This window comes from Chrysemys picta, chromosome 1, assembly GCF_011386835.1.
Source record: "Chrysemys picta bellii isolate R12L10 chromosome 1, ASM1138683v2, whole genome shotgun sequence".
Taxonomy (NCBI): Eukaryota; Metazoa; Chordata; order Testudines; family Emydidae; genus Chrysemys; species Chrysemys picta.
Window position 1 is genome coordinate 171,260,617 of NC_088791.1, and position 21,342 is coordinate 171,281,958.

The 21,342-nt window shown below is 41.6% G+C and overlaps 1 protein-coding gene across 1 annotated transcript in view; it reads right to left on the reverse strand.

The window, feature by feature from the left end:
• CHMP2B (charged multivesicular body protein 2B) overlaps window positions 1–18,417 on the reverse strand; it is a 20,973-nt gene extending 2,556 nt beyond the window's left edge. Inside the window, exons 1-4 of the mRNA XM_065575284.1 lie at window positions 18,249–18,417; window positions 12,242–12,333; window positions 3,581–3,775; window positions 1,071–1,173 (exon numbers count right to left, since the gene is read on the reverse strand). Coding sequence (XP_065431356.1) covers window positions 1,071–1,173; window positions 3,581–3,775; window positions 12,242–12,333; window positions 18,249–18,282 — 424 coding nt within the window. The 5' untranslated portion in view covers window positions 18,283–18,417. The remainder of the gene's footprint in view (window positions 1–1,070; window positions 1,174–3,580; window positions 3,776–12,241; window positions 12,334–18,248) is intronic.
• Window positions 18,418–21,342: the final 2,925 nt, after the last annotated feature.

A 21,342-nucleotide genomic window follows, 5' to 3' on the forward strand; every position in this document is an offset into this window, starting at 1 on the left:
AGCAGAGGCAAAGCAGTGGCAGATTTTAGGATGAGAAGAATTCTGTGTTAACAGTAGCCAGTAGCAAGACCAGTGTGGCATCACTAACACTTACAATTACAAACAAGTTAATAAGCCATTGTGGTAATACAGAGAAAAGGGTGGCTCCTCGTACCCAGTGTCAGTGGGCGGATGGGGTTCCAGGCTGTGCTTGACTGCTTTGTACCACTATTTTGTCCATTATCATTTTATATGTAGAAGTCAGTTGCTGGAAGGATAGTTCTAAGGACTCCTGCCCTTCCACCCAAAACACTTTACAAGTTCTACATAACCCTGACTGCTACAAGTGAGAGGCCTTCAACTATTCTCACTTACAGATCAGGGTACACACAAACATCTACAGGGCAAGCCCAAAACTTTAAAATTTAATCCTAAAGATCAGTCATAACTCCAGACTAGATGGCGGAGTTGCTTAGCTGTATGCCAACACTAAATTCTTCTTCATTTCTAGAATTCTCATGTCCAGTACATCATCTTTGTAAACAAGAGCAAATATATTTGTTAACTACATATTACTGTTGCACTCTAGTCTTTTGTCCCTTCTCAAAAAGCAGAAGAGCTTGTGCTATTGCTTCTCTTTCCTTGCACAAGAGCAGAAACTCCCCATGGCACTTGCTGACGTGAAGTTTCTACTATCCATGAAAAACAGTACGCCATCTCTAGTTATTCCCCAGGATCTGAATTTCTAATTGTTAGGTTAAAAGGATATTCCCTCGGTTTAGTCAATTCAAGTAGTAGTAGCATTGGTATTACAATTGTTCTACAACTCTCTCTCTCTCAGTGCCTCTTTCAATTTTTCTGTTCTCATTTTTACAGGTCTTTCATACAACTATACACACAGTACTGTCAAATACCCAAAGTAACCATGCAGAAAGTGAAATATTTTTCCCTTTAATCAATCATCGCTTACTGATAGTAATCTCATGTGTTGTTAGTAATACGCAGAAGTGTGATTAAGGTGTGCCTATCCGGTTTAGTTGTCTGATAGTGTCAATGCTTGCTGAAATTATTTACTAGAACGCATAACTTACTCATTTCCTCAGTCATTTCCATCTTCATGTTTTCCTTCTGGAAATTCTGCATAGTTTGTAATGTCTTTTGAGGGTCCATCTTCTTGTTAACAGATTGCATTGTCTAACAATATTAGAGAATATTAATCATAAAATTGCACAAATTTGTGCAGTACACAGACTATGCTAGGCAAAGTTAAGTGATTTCTAGTCTAACAAACTTGGGGCCAGGTTCTGCATGCTTTGCACATCTAGACTCCCACTTTAGTGGGAGCTTTGGGTGCATATGGAATCATCAATTGGTCCCTTGTCTAGTAATTAATAAAATCTACTACTCTGACTAGTGCAGTATAAACAACAAGCTAGACTTTTTTCTTAATTTAAGATCACTTTTCTGGCTTGCAGGACGAGCATAGGGGAGGAGGAGTAAAGTTCCATAATTAGGCAACTAATTGTTATCAGACAGATGGAAATGGCAATAACGTTTAAAGCAAGTTAAGAACACTCATCAACCACCACTAGGAAGAGGGCATGAAATCATTATGATGTTTCTCCATATAGGATAATGTAGTAGCAAGTATGAAGTTTCTCCTAATGGCAAATGCCAGGGTGTTCAAAAGTTAATAGTACAGGTTGAACACTTGGTATCGCTTAGAAAACCTCTGCCACACACTACTAAACCTTACACAACATAATATTTTATGAAATTCCATGGCACTGATTACCACAGGTGTGTAAAAAACACATTCATCCAATACTACTTCCTTTTTGATTCATTAATATAAAGCTATGGTATTTTGTCACCACAAAGCAGCTTCCATGTCAAACACTAAATTGTGATATCCTGTATGTGCAAAGAATAAAGGAAGTAGCCTCTTCGTAGGAAGTGCTACATACACTTTAGGAACAGATGGAAAACTAGTTTAAAAGGATACATTAATAATTGATATCAGTGATATATTAGAAACTTAAAACTGAAATCTTTAAGGGAAATGTGTCTGCCTTCATTTCTAATTTTGTTTAACTTGAGAAAACAAAGCTTTTTGTTCTTTTTTTCCAATTCAAGGGTTGTCAGTGGATATAAATACATTTTTTCTAAGGGGAAAATATTCTCCAATTGGAGAAGGGTGTGCTTTAGTTTTATAGACAGTAAAATCCAGTGTCCTATTTACAGATAAATTTATGGACAAGATATTGGAAATTGCTTACTCATCTCATTTGTTAAGGCAGCTAGATAGTCAGTTGCATACGATTTTAATGGAATGTTGTATGCCTGTAGATCTTGGTATGGATTAGAGAACACTATGGCTCCAAAATTAAGTCAGTGTTTTTAGTTCTGTATTTTTTACTGCATTAACTGAAAAACAGTTAAGTTATTTTGGCCACCTAATGGTTAATTCTCCTTCAATACCCGTCATGTTTCATAGCCCACTGACGAACCTGCTTCATTTTTTTTTTCAAATCTGTTAAGATCTGTATTTATTGACATTTCTACTGATTCTGTTCCACCACTGTGATTATACCACTGTTTGCTTTAAGAAGTTTAATCCAAAACATTCCAAGGATAACAGCCCAGAGAGAACAACACTCAGCTAGAGAGAGATGTGATAGTTCTAAAAAGCAAGATTAACTTCCTCACATATGTGAAGCTGTAGTATGAATGATGGGCAAGGAGGGCACAGGAGAGAAAGAAGGTGCATGCTAGCATAAACTGTCTTGTTTAACTTGATCAAGGAGTCAGCTGTACCATCTCTTGGAGGAAAAAAGGCCTACTGCACAGCCACAGCTTTAGATGGTTGAACTGTTGTTTTTTTTAAACTATTTTTTATAAAAGAACATTGTTCATAGTGGCCCTTTAAGAGCAAAGTCTTCCTAGCAGCTACTTCCTGCATCAAATCAAATTACAGTGCATTAGTTTTATGAGACAAGAAGCAAAACAATTTAACACAATTTCCTTGGTGTGCAGAGGGTGAAGATGAAGGAGAATTCTAGATCACTAAGCCATTTAGAAGTGTCAGCCAGAAAGTAATGCCTCATTTTCACACAAGTCATAAAGCTGGGTGACATACTGCCTTGATTTCTAGAATCAGTCTACCCTACTTTGGCTTTATCCACTAGAAGCAGTTACATGACAGACAAAATTTATAGGCAAGACACTGCATAATGAAAAGCTATTTGTTTGTTAGTCGACTGTAATTACCGTCTGTATCAAGACTTACTGGATCCATTTTAATTATTACCCAGACAAAACTAACACTGAACAGCTTTCTGGGCTATGACAAAGAGGATATAAGTCAACTGTGTGAGAGCCTTCTAGTTTAAATAGCAGATATTGACCAGCAAGATATGAATGGCTAATTTAGTGTTTTTCAAAACAAGAATTAATATTTGCCCTGTAAACATCTCACTGCTAAATGTAGTATTACATAATACATTTATCTCCAGCTAATTTTTACTTTTGAAAGCTACCTATTGTATTTGAGTTTCAGTATGAAACTGTCCATGAACATGAATTACATTTAACTGCTCACTTTTGCTGTGGTTGACATAGCTCCTGCCATCTTCATCTGGGAATTCATCACTTTTGTTTGAGTTGACATGGAGGTGACTTTTGAACTAACAGCATAGGTTCGAGTTTTCTGTTTTCGCAGTTGCACCAGCTGTTTTGCTAGAACCTTGCAGGCTTCTTTGTTACCAGTCTTTGCCATTTTCTTTATTTCCAGTTCCTATTTTTAGAAAGGAAAGTAGTTTTTAGATTCACATTAAGTGAACAAGAATTCTGTAAAGTTATACAACTAAACACTTTTTAATAAATGCTAGACTGGATAAATTAACCACACGTTCACAAACCTCTTCTTTGAGAATGAAGGAATTGACAAATGATGCAAGAATATTTCCCTTTCTAGCAGAAGTCTATAGTAAGAAAAAAAGTTAATAGAGGACAGTAGTTATCACTAAAAGAATAACTCATGTTATACTGTGGGAATGTGCACTTCTCTGACATACCATTTTTTACATAGAGGTAGACATTACTTGTGCATTCTGACATGGTGTCATATACAGAGAGCTAAAGTGTACTTTTATGAGAGATCCTTTAGTTTACAGGCTGATAAATATAGATGTTAAGAACTAACCGTGACCAGTGCTACTGCCAACTCATCTCCTCCTTAGTCTTTTAGGGTATAACTACACAGCAAAGAGGAACCCACGGCTAGCCCATGAAGCCAACTTGGGCTCACAGAGCTCAGGTTGTGGTGCTGTTTCATTGTTGTGTAGAACTGCAGGCTTGGGCTGGAGCCTGGGCTCTGGGATGCTAGGAGTGGGAGAGTCTAAAGGTATGCCTCCACTGCATCTAAACACATGAGGCTGGCCCATGTTAGCTGACTTGGACTATGGAGCTGTTTAACTGCATTGTACAGTAACTCCCCACTTAATGTCCTCTCGCTTAACGTTGTTTCAATCTTCCATCCCTGCTCCATTACAGAACATGCTCCATTTAAAGTTGTGCAATGCTTCAGGCAGCCAAACGATGTTATAGCGCTTTGTGAACTGCTGGCAGCCCCCCCCCCCCCAGTGCCTTCTGCCCACCGGCGGACCCCACGGATCAGCGTCTTCCCCCTCCTCACAGCAATCAGCTGGCTTGCGACGTTCAGGAGGGAGGGGGGGAGGAGCGAGGACTCAGTGCGCAGGCTTCCCCTCCATAGGTGCCAACTTTCTCTGGCGCTGGTGGGTGCCCACTCCCTCCGCCCCCCCGAGGTCCCTTCCCCAAATCCCCACCCCCTCCCTTCCCCAAATCCCCACCCCGGCCCCGCCTCTTCCCCCAGCGCACCGCATTCCCCCCTCCTCCCGCCCTGCCCTGCAAATCAGCTGTTTCGCGGTGCAAGCAGTGGGAGGGAGGGGGAGAAGCAGCACGCGGCAGCACACTCACGGAGGAGGTAAGCTGGAGTGGGGGTGGGGTGGGGAGCTGCTGGTGGATGCTGAGCACCCACCGATTTTTTTCCGTGGGTGCTCCAGCCCCAGAGCACCCATGGAGTCAGCACCTATGTTCCCCTCCCTCCCCCGCCTCCTGAATGCCACAAGCCAGCTGATTGCCACAGGCAGGAGGAGCAAGGATACGGCATGTGGCGTAAAGGGGGAGGAAGGGGGAGAAGAGGCGGGTTAAGGGTGGAGGCTTGGGGAAAGCAGTGGGGTGGGTGGGCCGAGGGTTGAGCCCCTCGCCCCTGGTGCTTGCAGAGTAGGGGAAGCTGCCACTGCTGCTGCGCAATGTGCTTCTCCTAGCCTACAGCACCTTCAGCCTCCTTGCCTGCCTCATTGTCTCCAGTGCCAGTGGGCTGTGCCTGTGTGGGGTAAGGCGGGGGCACCTCCCAACTATAGTACTGTACTGTAAGGCAAAAAAAAAAAATTCCCTGGAACCTAACCCCCCCATTTACATTCATTCTTATGGGGAATTGGATTAGTTTAACATCGCTTCACTTAAAGTTGCATTTTTCAGGAACATAACTACAACATTCAGTGAGGAGTTACCGTAGATGTTCAGGCTGGAGCCAGAGCTCTGGGACCCTTCAAGGGGCGAGGATCCCAGAGCCCAGGCTCCAGCCTGAGCCCCAACATCTACACCGCAATCAAACAGCCCTGTATTCTGAGCCTGAGCCAGCTGACACAGGTCAGCTGCACGTGTTTAATTTCAGTGTAGACATACCCTTAGACCCTCCTCTTGCATTCACCTGCTGCAACCTAGTGGCCACATAAGCAACAGAGCATACTTGGACAGGTTGTAGGTCCCAGAAAAACATTACCCTTTAGCACCTCTCCTTAAAGATTATGGAGTTTTATTTTCTTGGAAGGCAGATTACATGAAGTAACCTGTGAAACAGTTGAAGTCCAAGCTTTCCCCCACCCCTCAGGATTTAACTCAATCCTCTTAGCACATAATAAATGCAGTGTGCCTTGTCTACAGTGCCACAAACTAACATCACACCCTAAATCCTAGTCTAGGCAAAGCCTATGCCCAGATAGCTCAATAACCAATATGGGGAGGGAATACAAGACTAATTAATCTAATGGAGGCAAGGAAAGTTTTGCACCCCTGACTTAACAGCTCTTCACAGAACATGATGATCAATTTGAGCACTATATAAAATTCTCATACCAAGCATTTTATTGAAGAGAAAAAAATAGGGCTCATCTCTAATTTGCCATAATGTTACTGACTGAACATATACAATTCATGTGTCACAATTGTGACACAACCTTTTCTCGGGGAATAAGCAATAAGTAAAACTATGTGCAATAACAGCACGACAGCTGTTGGTGGGAAAGCACCTGCCAGAAAAAGAGAGGTGCTTTACTCTCCCCTGAATGCAACAGATGTCTAGGAGTCTGCTATGAAACATAGCCAATTGCTCTGTGATAGTAAATAGTGGCCACCAGACTACAGCATATAGACACTGAGGAACCAACAGCAAGAGAGATACAAGGCTGCTGGAGATGCTCCAAAAGCAAATGTTAACTGACTAATTGCTTTGGTTTTACCACTAGGGTAGAGACAACATCTTGCAACCACAGGAGATACCTCATGTGTAAAATAACTATAAATACTGAATATTGTAGGAAGATAATATTTTGAGACTGGTACATCAGGTTGGCAGAAATTACTTCATACACACACATCAATTTTTTTTTCTTTTGACAAAACCAAATTTCATGAGACATTTGGTAAGAGATGCAATTTTATCAGAAAAAATACAGGCGTGCAAGTGACATACATGAGATCAATAGAAAAGTATTGTGGGCATGAAATGGAATAGTAATCCTGTTTTTGTAGCCAATATATAAGAGATGAGGGCACTTTACAGGGTGCTTAAAATGTGTCTGAAACTATCATGCTTTTGAAATACAACACCAATATTAGGTGTTTAAGATAAGAGTGACATGGGAATGCATATTTTGGACACAGATTTCCAAATGTGATAATAGCAAATGTTAGGAAGCGCTAGTTTTCCCAGTTAAATACAGTAGTTCTTGTAGTCCATATATCTCATTACGGAATGAAAAGCACACTTTCAAGATGAAACATTATATACTGTAAATGCCAAGTATTACTAAACTATTAATTATAAATTGAATCTGTGCCAGGGAATCAAGTTGCTATATGGCTGATGTATTCATAATTAACACTAATTCTGAAAGTAAAAGATTAATCCACAGTTCTTGTATTTATGAAGAAATTTTAAGCCAGTTGATTACAGCCAATCACATGTTACTACTACTCAAAATTCAGCAAGTCAACATTATAGTAAGCAGGATACAATACTGATCAGACATCAAAACTGTCCACATTGTCCAAGTAAAGACATAAATATAAAAATAGTAAATAATTGTAACAATGCTATCACAGAGCAACATCTACTTTAAAAAAAAATATTTGCTTTGCCTCTCTTTTTAAGTAGCAGCAAAAGACCATTGTTACAGGACAATGTTCTGATTCATTGACAATTTCCTGCGCTTTTCAAATGACAAGCGTACCAGGCTTTGAAAATTCAGATTCCTTAGAGTCTGAGCAGCAAGGGTAACAATAGAAGATTGAGTCTTTCAATGACTTGTTCTCTTCACCTCTTCCTTCACAAGAGAAAAAAAATACCCAATAATATATTTCTGGAGCAAGTTACTGACACAAGTGCATTCAAAGCTTCAAGGTGAATTTCTTTACGGAAATCAAGGCACTAAAAGAAATACCGGTAGCTTAACCACCTACACAATCTATCAGACATATCTTAAATCCCTAGCAAAGGATAAAATTTCCAAGAATAGTCATCTTTGAGGCGCTCTGATTTTTCTCATGACCAAACTGATATTCACAAGACCTGCCACCATATGAGGCAATGTCTTATAAACCACTAAACCAGGGAGTGGACTGTTACTGAGTTTTTCCACACAGTTTGTGTGTCATCTATCAAGGGATGTAATTTGACATACATCTCCACCAGTATAGGTATGAGGGGACATAAAACTAAAGGACATGTTCTCACAATCAAGCGTTCAAGGAGTGAGTTATCGAAGTTATGTTTAATAAAGTCAGCTGGTTGTAGGGAAATTCTACGAAGACCATAGGAATAACTACATCCAGGTGACAATGTTAGACTTGTCTTCGTTTACAGTTGTTGTTAAGTTATGTTGTGTTTTGGGATGATGAAATGTCCTACTGAAGATAAGCCCTAATATTCCCTCTCAAACCCTCACCACTGATGTTCATTTAAATGAGCTTCAATGACTTATAGTCATGCTTCTGACTGCTTTCTAACCTAAGAACGGAGAGCATTGCCTCCAAAGCCCACGGCCCTCACTATCTATAATGGAAGAGTTATGTCTGGGATGAATTCCCAACAACTCACATTGTAATGCAAAGCACTAATACTGGGCTACTGAGTCAACAGTATATTCACTTGCTGCCAAAGAACTCTGCAAGACAAATTCATCCATAGGGCAATTGATGTTTTAATATTTTAAAACAGGTTATGAAACATTGGCCCAAATTTACCAACACTACTGGACAAAAAAGAATCAGGTTATATATTGAAAAACAGCACAGCTTCTGACTCTGCATTTATTAGGGAGTCAGGAAGACTAAGGGTATGTCTTCACTAGCAACAGTAAAGCGCTGCCTCAGCAGTGCTTTAAACTTGGCTGTGTAGCCGTGGCACCAGCGCTGGGAGACCACCCCCACGAAGGGAGTAGTTACCAGGGCTGGGCTCCCAGCGCGAGTGCATTGTCTGCACTGCCACTTTACAGCATTGAAACTTGCAGCGCTCAGGGGTGTGTTTTTTCACACCCCTGAGCAAGAAAGTTACAGCGCTGTAATGTGGCAGTGTAGACAAGGCCTTAGACTTTAAGGTCAGAAAGGACCATTATGATCGTCTAGTCTGACCTCCTGCACCCACCCACTCCTGTAATAAACCCCTAACCTATGTCTAAGCTATTGAAGTCCTCAAATCATGGTTTAAAGACTTCAAGGTGCAGAGAATCCTCCAGTAAGTGACCCGTGCCCCACGCTGCAGAGGAAGGCGAAAAACCCCCAGGGCCTCTGCCAATGTGCCTTGGAGGAAAATTTCTTCCCGACCCCAAATATGGCGATCAGCTAAACCCTGAGCATGTGGGCAAGACTCACCAGCCAGACACCCAGGAAAGAATTCTCTGTAGTAACTCAGATCCCACGCCATCTAACATCTCATCACAGGCCATTGGGCATATTTACCGCTAATAGCCAAAGATCTATTAATTGCCAAAATTAGGCTATCCCATCATACCATCCCCTCCATAAACTTATCAAGCTTAGTCTTGAAGCCAGATATGTCTTTCCCCCCCCCCTGCTCCCCTTGGAAGGCTGTTCCAGAACTTCACTCCTCTGATGGTTAGAAACCTTTGTCTAATTTCAAGTCTAAACTTCCTGATGGCCAGTTGATATCCATTTGTTCTTGTGTCCACATTGGTACTGAGCTTAAATAATTCCTCTCCCTCCCTAGTATTTATCCCTCTGATATATTTATAGAGCGCAATCACATCTCCCCATAGCCTTCTTTTGGTTAAGCTAAACAAGCCGAGCTCTTTGAGTCTCCTTTCATAAGGCAGGTTTTCCATTCCTTGGTGTAGTGGGGCAATTGCCCCACTCCTGGAGAACAGGGGTTAAAAGCAGGCAAGCTAGACTGATTGGGAAAGCAGGCACAGCTGTGGCCAGCTCAATCAGGGCCAAGCTGGACATGATAAGAGGGCTGGGGGCTAGGAGCTGGAGGAGTCTCTCTCCAGTCCTGGAGGGAGAAGGACTAGCTGCCTGAGAGGAAGGTACCTGAACTGGAGCAGTGCTGGGAAATAGAGCAAAGGAGCTGGGGAGCTCCAACCTGGCAACGCCCCAGGCTGCAGGCCTAAGGAAGGTACTGGGGCTACAGAGGTGCAGCCTGGGAATAGGCAGAGGCAGCCGGTCCTAGTCCCTTGCCAACGATGAGTGGCCATTACAGACTGCAGTCTGCCCCAGTGAGCGGGGAGCTAGATGATGACTGGCAGTAGCCACTGAGGCAAGGTGGGTGTAGAGGGTTGGGGGTTCCCCTGGAAGGGGAGACCCAGAGTGTGGAGGTATTGCTGGGGTAGAACCCTGAGGAAAAGGGCACAGGGATCCAGGAGGGACACAGGGCTTGAGGCAGGCGAGACACCTGCTGGCAGAGGGTGCTCCGAAGACTGGAAAGAGCTAATTCCCAAGATGACCAACAGGAGGTTGTCCACTGGTTCCACACCAGTGAGTCTTCACTTCGCTACACTTGGATCATCCTAATAGCCCTTCTCTGTACCTGTTCCAGTTTGAATTAATCTTTCTTAAACATGGGAGACCAGAACTACACACAGTATTCCAGATGAAGTATTTCCAGTAGAGATAAGGAGGTTTTAGTACCGTTATACAAGGCACTGGTGAGACCTCGCCTTGCATCCCAAGACAGCATTAGCTTTTTTCACAGCCATATCACATTGGTGGCTCATTGTCATCCTGTGATCAACCAGTACTCCAAGGTCCTTCTCCTCCTCTGTTACTTCCAACTGATGAGTCCCCAGCTTATAACAAAAAAATCTTATTAATCCCCAAATGCGTGACCTTGCACTTTTCACTATTAAATTTCATCCTATTACTATTACTCCAGTTTACAAGGTCATCCAGATCTTCCTGTATGATATCCCGGTCCTTCTCTGTATTGGCAATACCTCCCAGCTTTGTGTTATCACACTCCCACTTTTTGTACCAAGGTTCATAATAAAAAGATTAAATAAGATTGGTCCCAAAACCGATCCCTGAGGAACTCCACTAATAACCTCCCTCCAGCTTGACAGTTCACCTTTCAGTATGACCCATTGTAGTCTCCCTTTAACCAGTTCCTTATTCACCTTTTAATTTTCATATTGATCCCCATCTTTTCCAATTTAACTAATAATTCCCCATGTGGAACCATATAAAATGCCTCACTGAAATAGAGGTAAATTAGATCCACTGCGTTTCCTTTGTCTAAAAAATCTGTTATCTTCTCAAAGAAGATCAGGTTGAGTTGGCACGATCTACCTTTTGTAAAACCATGTTGTACTTTGTCCCAATTACCACTGATCTCTGTCCTTAGCGACTTTGTCCTTCAAAATTTTTTCCAAGACCTTGCATACTACAGATGTCAAACTAACAGGCCTGTAGTTACCCGGATCACTTTTTTCCCCTCTTTCTTAAAAATAGGAACTACGTTAGCAATTCTCCAGTCATACGGTACAACCCTTGAGTTTACAGATTCATTAAAAATTCTTGCTAATGGGCTTGTAATTTCATGTGCCAGTTCCTTTAATATTCTTGGATGAAGATTATCTGGGCCCCCGATTTAGTCCCATTAAGCTGTTAGAGTTTGGCTTCTACCTCAGATGTGGTAATATCTACCTCCATATCCTCATTCCTATTTGTCATCCTGCCATTATCCCTAAGCTCCTCATTAAAGACTGTGGCAAAGTATTTGTTTAGATATTGGGCCATGCCTAGATTATCCTTAACCTCCACTCCATCCTCAGTGTTTAGCAGTCACACTTCTTCTGTCTTTGTTTTCTTCTTATTTATATAGCTATAGAACCTTTTACTATTGGTTTTAATTCCCTTTGCAAGGTCCAACTCTACATGGCTTTTGGCCTTTCTCACTTTATCCCTACATTTTCTGACCTCAATAAGGTAGTTTTCCTTGCTGATCCCTCCCATCTTCTACTCCTTGTAGGCTTTCTGCTTTTTCTTAATCACCTCTCTGAGGTGCTTGCTCATCCAGCTTGTTCTACAACTCCTACCTATGAATTTTTCCCCCTTTCTTGGGATGCAGGCTTCTGATAGTTTCTGCAACTTTGACTTGAAGTAATTCCAGGCCTCCTCCACCTTTAGATCCACAAGTTCTTCAGTCCAATCCACTTCCCTAATTAATTTCCTTAATTTTTTAAAGTTAGCCCTTTTGAAATCAAAAACTTTCTCCTAAAGTATAATGGTGAAACACTAAAAACTAACTAATGTAGATAGTGGGGAAAGTCAGAAAGACTTTGAAGACTGTCATTTAGGTATGAGACATTCTCTTGCCATTTATTTAAATTTCAAACAAACACTTGTGTGTTTTAAAAGGTAAATTAATATTCTCTGTTCTACTTACCAGCTGTTTTTCCTGTCTCTCCAAGGCTGCTCGATCTCTGGTTATAGTCCTCTGTGTACCTCTTAACTCTCGATTCTGTTCCTTTATTACATCTGGAAAGGAAATATTTATAGTTGGTAAAATAATTCTTCAGACCCAGTGCTTAACAGTATTGAAACATGTAATGAAAATCTGCAATTTATTGGATGATAGAACAGTTCCCTTCATTAATTTGATTTTTATCATAAGAGTAAAGCATGCTCCTCCTACTGCAATGATGTTAGAATATAAATTTACATGTCTGAAATACTATCTTAAATTTCAACACTATAGGCCAAGTTCTCCTTTTATACCAGTGAAACCTAAGTGGCTTCAATGGAGTTTGTACCAGTGTAACTGAAAGAAGCATTTGGCACAATAGACTCCTATATTCCATAAACATGTCTCTTTTAATCATGCAGGAAGTGTCAAGAACAATTTCCCCATGCAGAAAAGCACATCTCTGTAACTCCTATTTCACAGCCATGTGAGCCAAGTCCTCCTTATCTTAGCCGCTGTAGCCAAACTATTCAGTGGAGAGGTCCATGAGGTCTGGGATGATAGGGTTGGGGGAAGGAATCCTCCCTCCCCCCGAATAACCATGGAGCTGCTTCAACAGAGCAATAGTATTGGTTCCTGTTGCACCTTCTCTATAGAGCAGGGAGAAATGAAGGCAGCTTCCATAGATGTGAATCCACTGGCTCTGCTTACCTCCTTCCTCACTGAGGTGCATAGAGACCACCCCAAAATCCTGCCCTTCCCCATATGCAACATAGCTGCACTTATTCAAGTGAAAGATAAGCCACAAGAGATGTGACACAGAATTGGCTGAAAACTGGTCAAGTCTTTTATCCATTCCTGACACCCTCTTTGAGAGGTGCAATTCTATAAGGTAGTAATCCAACCAAAACAAATATATAGCAGTACTTTAAGTGGTAGGCACATCCTTTACCAAAGGTTAACTTAAAATTTAGCTAAAATTTTCCCCAGCCATTAGGACAGCCAGGAAAGGAACAATGTTTAAGAGCACGCCCAAAAATATAGCTTTGCTCCCAGCTGTTCATTGATCCATTATGGGAAAAGTTAGTGGTCTCACAATTCAGAACCTAGTTCTGGATACGTCTATCCACACCTTTGTTAAGCAGCCTTAGAGAAGCTGGGGATGGACTGGGAATGACTGGTCACTGAATTACCTCCTACTAGTCTCACCCCTTAGGAGGGGATCTGGGCATAGGAAGATTGATGTACAGTGGTGGAGTGCACAGATACGCATTCTGTATCTGTTTTGAGGAGAAAGGAATTCAATTTCCAGAACTGTCAAGGCAGTCGCTTTAATGCTAAATTTTCCCTTTTCAGGTTTATATTGTAAAGTTTAAAGGAATTTAACAGGTGAGTGTGTCTGCAACTTTGGCACCCTTGGGGGTTGAGGTTTGAGAAAGCCCACTAGGCACCTCTTAGGGTTTCTCTGATTACCATAACACTTACACTTGGGAGACATACAGTCCTTCTAGGACCTGGTCAACTGACTCAACAGGCACTCAGCATTAGGGCTTCACCTAAGACCCCCTTCTGCATATCTAAATGTAACACAAAGGGAAAATGGAGAAGTGCTCCTTTCCCTTGCCTTGTCAGGATTTTTTTTTCTTAATGTAGTTAAACTAGACGGCCTTTAAATTGAAGTTGATTTTGAGTACATATCAGTAATTTAAGAATCTTTACAATCATAGAGTTACTTTTTAACAAACAAAAATAAGGAAATTTGGGATAAAGGTTAAATTTAGTAAACGCTCCTCATATCTGCAAGTATAGAAATTTAGCACTGAACTACACAAACTACTTTTCCAATACTCTGTCAACAATGTCCTTGGAATATCAGAAACTAACATCCATCCACAAAAGCCCCTTTTGTCACATCAACCACCACAAAAACTAGAATGTTTTACCCCTAATCAACAATAGGGTATGCCAATGTAGTATTGAATAGCTATATAGATCTTTATACCATCCTCTCACCACAGTACCTGAGCACTTTCCCGATATAACGCTGTCCTCAGAAGCCAAAAAAATCTTACCGCATTATAGGTGAAACCATGTTATATCGAACTTGCTTTGATCCGCCGTAGTGCGCAGCCCCGCCCCCGGAGCGCAGCTTTACTGTGTTATATCCCAATTCATGTTATATTGGGGTATAGGTGCACCACACACAACAAAACAAAATCCTATTTTTACACATTCGAAGTTTGACTTAAATATGCTATTTGTCTATCTTCCCCACTCATCATTAAAAGCCCAATCCTGTAAGGTGTTGCAGGCACTCCACAATGAGTGGAGTGGGTCCTATGATTCCATTTGCCAACAGATTATCAAAATGTGATTGTCATAGAATTACTTTATCGTCATATACAGTACAAGCTCCCTAAGCCCAGATCATGAAATTTTAGCATGTGCATACAGAAATCGAAGGTCAGCATAACAACAAAACATCACACTTAATATAAGACATTTATGAAACGAACATGAACAATGCTCTATTGATGACATTTGTATACTGCCCCTGCAAAGAACAGAAAATGACATCTGAGGGCAGAGACAGTACCTTAACTATCTTCCTGACAGGATAGTGCAAATTGCTTTCAGTAGGTGCAAGAGAACAGTTTCTTCATTCTATTGTTTATATAGAAGCCTTATGGAATTTACTTGATAAAGTGTATATATTAAAAGCAAATTTCAATTTATGATATAGAACCAGTCATTTCAGCTTCCATTAAAGATTTGTCTTCATTTATTAGGTTGCGTAGGCCTTAGAGTGAATATTAAAATGTACAGAGGGATTTATTCCTAAAGCAGAACTCCCTTTCTGCTGTTGGAGGGGCAAATAGCTCTCCAGGGTATAGGCTGCATACTCAAAGCAGCCTCCCATATTGCTCTAATTTTGCAGAATTCTAAAGAGTAAAAAAGTCAGCAAGTACTGGAGTTTAATGCTATTAGGTTTCCTAACAGAGAAAAAAAGTGCTTGAATATGAACCAAGATTCACAAGAGTTGAATTTGCATACCTAACCTACTATAGTGTATTACTAGAATGATGTAATTACCAATAGCAGTTGATTTTTGGTGCAGTTAGAAGGCTTCTTCTAGTCTATTTTTATAAGAATTACATTTATATGCTTATCTGATTTTTGCACTGTAAGACATGTAAACAAGTTTGGATTTGAAAACAGATTCAGAAATGATGCCCCTTTACATGACTTTTCATCTGATTTAACCCCATAATAAAGAAGATAGAATTTGTTGTTTCATACTCAAACAAACATAAAAAGAAAGATGAATAAGTTACTGAAAGTTGTGCTGTGATGAGAAATCAGGAACCCTTTTCAGGTTTATATTGCAAAGACAGGGCGACCTCCATCTATTTAAAAAATATGTTTAAAACAGTCTGAACAGGAAATAATGTTCCTATAATTAAGTCTACATCATGGTTTTGTATTCCACAAAAGCACACTAACACTTGTCTCAGTATGCTGCTATTTTCCTCATTTACTTGGGTAACAAGTCAAATGCAATCTAGACAGGCTCAATTACTGTCAGATGACTAAAACATGAACAATAAGCAGAAACTGCAGCCATAGTCTTCATTTTAAAGCATACATCAATCTTTCTGGAAAAAGAAGAATAGCAATTCAGATTCTTCCTTCCCAGATGTGCAAAGACACTACAAGCCATCTAAGTCTGAAATTATTTCAGCAGTAATAGGCTCCAACAAAATATTTTAATGGAATCTTAAGAGGAACACACACTGCACAAAAAACTCCTGCTCGAGAATTGTTTTAAGCCTAAGCAGTAATTATCTGAAAAGAAACGTGATAGTGAAAGGGGCCATTTTAGTCATGTTACTGCTCCCAAGACCCCACAAGTAACATTTTCAAGAAACACTTTTCAATGGACATTGAATAGACAGCCAATATAGTAAAATAAAGACTGACCAATAAAAACAATGTATTTTGGTCCAGCAGAGAAACAACGGAAGCAATTCCAGAGAAAAGCATCAAGCATGAGCTCTGTCAAAAAGACTTTAAAAAGAGGACTTTGCCAAAGGGAGGAGGGAGGGAGGTGAAGAGATTTAAAATTTAACTATGCTATATATAGTTGAGTTTAAGAACACTGAGAAGAAATAGTAATGCAAATATATTTATGTATGAGATTAGCCTGGACAGATTTACTCTACAGGCAATATTCCCTTTTGTTAGAAAACTTGCAGAGTAGAAACTGAACCCAAATATAATAAAGGCACTAGCATTTTAAACAAGTTAGAAGCCAGGGAAAAAGTCAGCAGATTCATTTTCTTTATATTTCTTCTGCCACAGGAGATTCTCAGCTACTTTAAAAGAACTAGAGCAATAGACAACCGATAGTAACTAGCATTAACAGTAACTAGAGGCACTTTCATTTGTTTCTGCAAATGAAGAAGAATCCAATAGAAAATGAGAGCTTGTAACAGCAAACTGTCACAGAGGAATAAAACAAAGGGTGAGATCCTTGGCCCAGCTCCAGAAGCACAAAAGGGATGAAAAGCGGAAACTCCCCCATCCTTGCATATAGAGATCACCAGGTAGCATAAAGGGACAGCTCTATATCACCTGCTTATATCACCTTCATGCCCAATGTATGGTGCATTCCAGAGACATGTTTGAGGCACTTTCCATTCCTGAAACCCTAGGCTGGCAACTGGCCCTCAGGGACTGAACTGGCCCTCATGATCAAAGCAAACAAAAAGATGGCAAAACTCACTTCTGCACTCCTCCCTGCTGTGTGCCCAAAATCTCTTCCAGAGAAGAAATGGCAAATACTAATCATTGCTTGATGAAATACAACTGGCTGATACACAAAGCATCACCTTTTGTGACCCGTTTTAGAGTGAGACTCCGCATGGTTTGCTAGGTGAATGTATTGCATAATCAGTTTCAAAACTTTTGCTGATAACTGACAAGCAACTCTCCTTAAATTAAGCCCACCTGCCTACTGGAGAATGTATGATGATGCAAGAAAATGTTCTTATGAGGGGAATTAAGCTGCCCTTTTGTAATGTATTTAAAAGGACGTTCTTATTTCTGCATTGGATTTACTACTTTGTCGGTAAAACTTATTCCCCGAAATAGCAAGATTAACACTTTAAATCTATCTATACAAACAACAGATAGTAAACCGTGATTTGATAACTACAGAACACCAAGAGCTCACAGCTAGGCACCAGTTTCTTTGAATCTGTAGCAATGTTTATCTGCTCTTCTCGTCACCAAACAAACAGAAAAGTGTTCTCAGAGAACAGAGCAACTTGTTTCCATGGCTCTCCTGATTGTTTAAGTTAGAGATATTTTTGTATCACTTCGAACAGCTAATATATATATTTGGTCCCAAAAACAAAGACAACAAACCAAGCAACCAACCTCTACCGCCCCCGGTTCTCTTTAGGTTCGACCTAACTGTATTATCTCGAGGCACCACCCTTAAGAGTCACCCCATGTTCTTAGAGACCGTGCAAACATATTCCCCAAGCTGTAGTGAGCAAAAAAAGTTCCACTTTTATTACAGACTTCCTTCCTCGAGTAACTGACTTATCAGCTGTCCCTGACGCTCCCAGTACGTGGGGAGGGTACGTGTGTCTCCCTCTCACACACACGGTTATAGACGAGTCACTCTAGTTGCACCTCCCTTTCCCTTATTTTCTGATCTCACGGCCCGGCCCCGTTCTGCTCAGACACACACCCGGAACCGAATCCGTGTGAGCCCGGCCCGGGGCAGCCCCAGCCCGCCGGCCGGGGTGTGTGTGTGTGTGTGTAGCGGGGGGCGGCGCGCTCAGGGCCCCCCCAAACCGAGCCCCCGCGGAACAGACACGCGGAGGGGCCCGCGGGCGGAGGGAGGGAGGCTCCGCTGGAAGCGGCCCGCGGGAACAAGGCCCCTGACCCGGAGGGAGAGGGGACACCCCCCGCTCACCATCCACCGTCTTCTTCTTGAAGAGCGAGGCCATGGCGGCGGCGGCAAGCGGAGGCCGCGGGCAGCGAGAGCCGGACTCGGAGCCCCCCGCCGCACCCGGCTCCGCGAGTCCTTCCTGCTTCTCCGGTGACCGCCGGGAGGCGGGCGCGGCCCCGACGCAGAGACCCGCCCCCCGGGCCCGGCTCCGCCTCCAGGCCGGGCGGGGGAGCGGCCCCTGAGCCCCCGCAGCAGCCGCCGGTTCCTCTGCGCGCCCAGCGCCCGTCTCCCGCTGCTGGTCCCGATCGCCCCCCGCAGCTCCCGCGTCCTCATTCCCCCGCCCCAGCTCCCTTTCCTTCCCCCATTGTCCTGCCCCCCTTCTGCCCCCCTCATCTCCTTCCTAATTCCTTTTCCCGCCTGCCCTCCCCCAAATTACCCCCCCCAGGCCTCCTCCCATGGTTTATTACCCCCCCCCCCCCCACACACACACACTTTGGTGCTGATAAAGCTTCTTGCCAACAGGAGAACCTGCAAACACGCTGGGGCAGAGCAGAGAGTTATAGGGGGCAAAACAGCAGCCGGGCATATTGGGAAAGGACAGGTGCTGCTGGAGTCACTAGAGGGGGTGAAGCACTGATCCCAGCTGATCAGCCCCTGGTGATGAGCAGCACAATGTAAATGTTAGGGAGAAGGGTGCACTAGCGCCTGGCAGGATGGGCACAAGGGCGCAGGAGGAGTCAGTGACACAAAACAGGTTCTGTCTGGTCAGCCAGACCCAAGAGAAAAATGCAGCCTGCCATTCCTGTAACACTGGTCCCCTGCGCAAACAAGGGAGGTGTGTCTCTTGTACTCAGACATTAGAGCTGGGTCTGTAACCAGAGGATGGCCTCTATATCAAGGGAGGCTAAGGAGGTGCAACTATTTCAGTCACAAGTGTGGGGGGTTGGGTGGACTGTCATGTAGAAACCCCTTGGTGGCTGACACTTATGCCTGGGAGGGCAGCAATCTGATTTACTTTGTTAATTAGGAAGATGGAAGATGTAGGAGCCCCACTGGCAAAAGGTGGGTGAAGCAGCTGGAGCACTCTGGTGCAGTAAAGGGAGGATTGAAGAAGCTGGGACTTGCCCCCCGAGTAATTTTAGAACCATCACTAAAATTATCAAGCACTACTACTCTCACCTTAACACAGGGTTGCCACCCATCCCTATATTTTTTAACATCTCAACTTTTGGATAGAGTCATCCCGTGACCCACAAAAACAGCTTTCTGGGCCTTCATGAGTCCCTACATCATTTCAGGGCTGGGGAAAAGGTCCCATGTCTAAATCTCTCACAGTAGTATAAAGGGGAGAGTGCTTCTCGACTGTAATGACATAGTGCTGCAAAATGAAGTGTTGAGGCACCATCACACTTCTTATCGACATCTTGATTTAAACCTTAGAGTTACATTTTCTTTTAACACATTCCATCGTTTCACTCTATGCATCATTTTATATATATATCAGAAATGGTCCTGGTTGTCATACTTGTCAAGGGTCAGCTCCTGGGACCTATTTGTATAATGAAAACACAAATATTGTACTTCGTGGATTTTCACATTTTACATGTTATAGATTTCTGTCTGTATACCTTTTCAATGGGTTTAGTACAATTCAAAAGGGAGTTGCAAATTTGAGATAGTGTCATGTATAAAGCTTTCATGTGTACGATTTATAAAATCCTTACCTACAATATTGGCATACAGATCATACTCTCAGGTAATAAGATGTAACATCATATGAATATTAAATAAATGGAAGAAACAAACTTAAAAGTCTGTGAAATCTTTACAAACATAAGGTAATTTTAAGTTACCTTGATCCCAGACATTGCTATACTTAAGATATTTACTAATTTTCTGAGATGAACTCCTATTTGAGGACAATACATATTGCAAGATATAAAATAAATAAGTATAGAGTACTTAGTAACAATTTTCTTGTTTTTCAGTATCAATTCAGATCCATAATGCTTAATAATCTAGTTCATGATGTAGGATTAGTGTCCATCATGGACAAGCATCTCAATATGCAACATAAAAGTAAAAGATCTTGGAGCTACTGTATAAGCTGCTAAGCTACTGATCTGAATAATAGCATTCCTTCATTCCTCATTTTTTTTTTTAAATAGTGGTTTCTTCATAGGCTTCTAAACAGGAAACATATTATCATAATACAGCAGTGAATTCCATCACTAGATCCAAACTTGCGCTGAAAGAGATTTATAATTCATTTTCTAATTTTCTGTTTCTAATAGCATAATCAACCAGACCTGTATAACCTTGCATGGAAATAATTTTTCTATTGCAACTTCACATTTTAATCACATCCTAACAATGCACATGGATGAAGGCAGACATGCTATTTACTTTATGAAATATGTTTAATTTCCTGGAAATAATTTTTTTTATTACAACTGACAAGTTTTCATTGTTCTTCACATGGCCTTTTATTAATACACTACAAGGTATCTTTAACAGGCTAGGGTTTCGATCATGTGTAATGTCATAACCTCCTTGGAAAATTAGGGATACACTATGAGAGGGGTAAAATGGATCATCCAGTGTACGTCCACATTTCAAATTTCTTGCTCAACCCCTGCTAATATCCTTCCAATACTTAGAGTGGAAGCAGAGATACAGGAGTTTTTCATTAAGTGTTTATCAGTATTTGCATGCTGGTTATGAGAGACAACAAAAATAACTAATCAGTATATTGGGCCTGAAAGAAAAAACAAAATTTGATTTCAATTTTCACATCACTATAACGAGTAAAACCAATACCTAGGTTTTGAACACTCAAGGATTAGGGGGGCTCATAACTTGCATTCAAATCCACATTTCCTGTTTGGATTCAGTGTTAAAATTTCTCCAATACATCAACAGCCAGCTAGCCACTTTCTCTCCTTTTTTTCTATTGACATTCATCTGTCTACACAGTTGGGTTCTTTGCAGCTGTGTATCTTTATCACTGGGTATTTTTAAACTAAACAAATTAGCTTAAGGAAAAAAGCAGGCAAACTATATTTCTTTGGCACAATAAACCTATTGTCCTGCTGTGCTAAGGTGAAGAAAGAGGCTT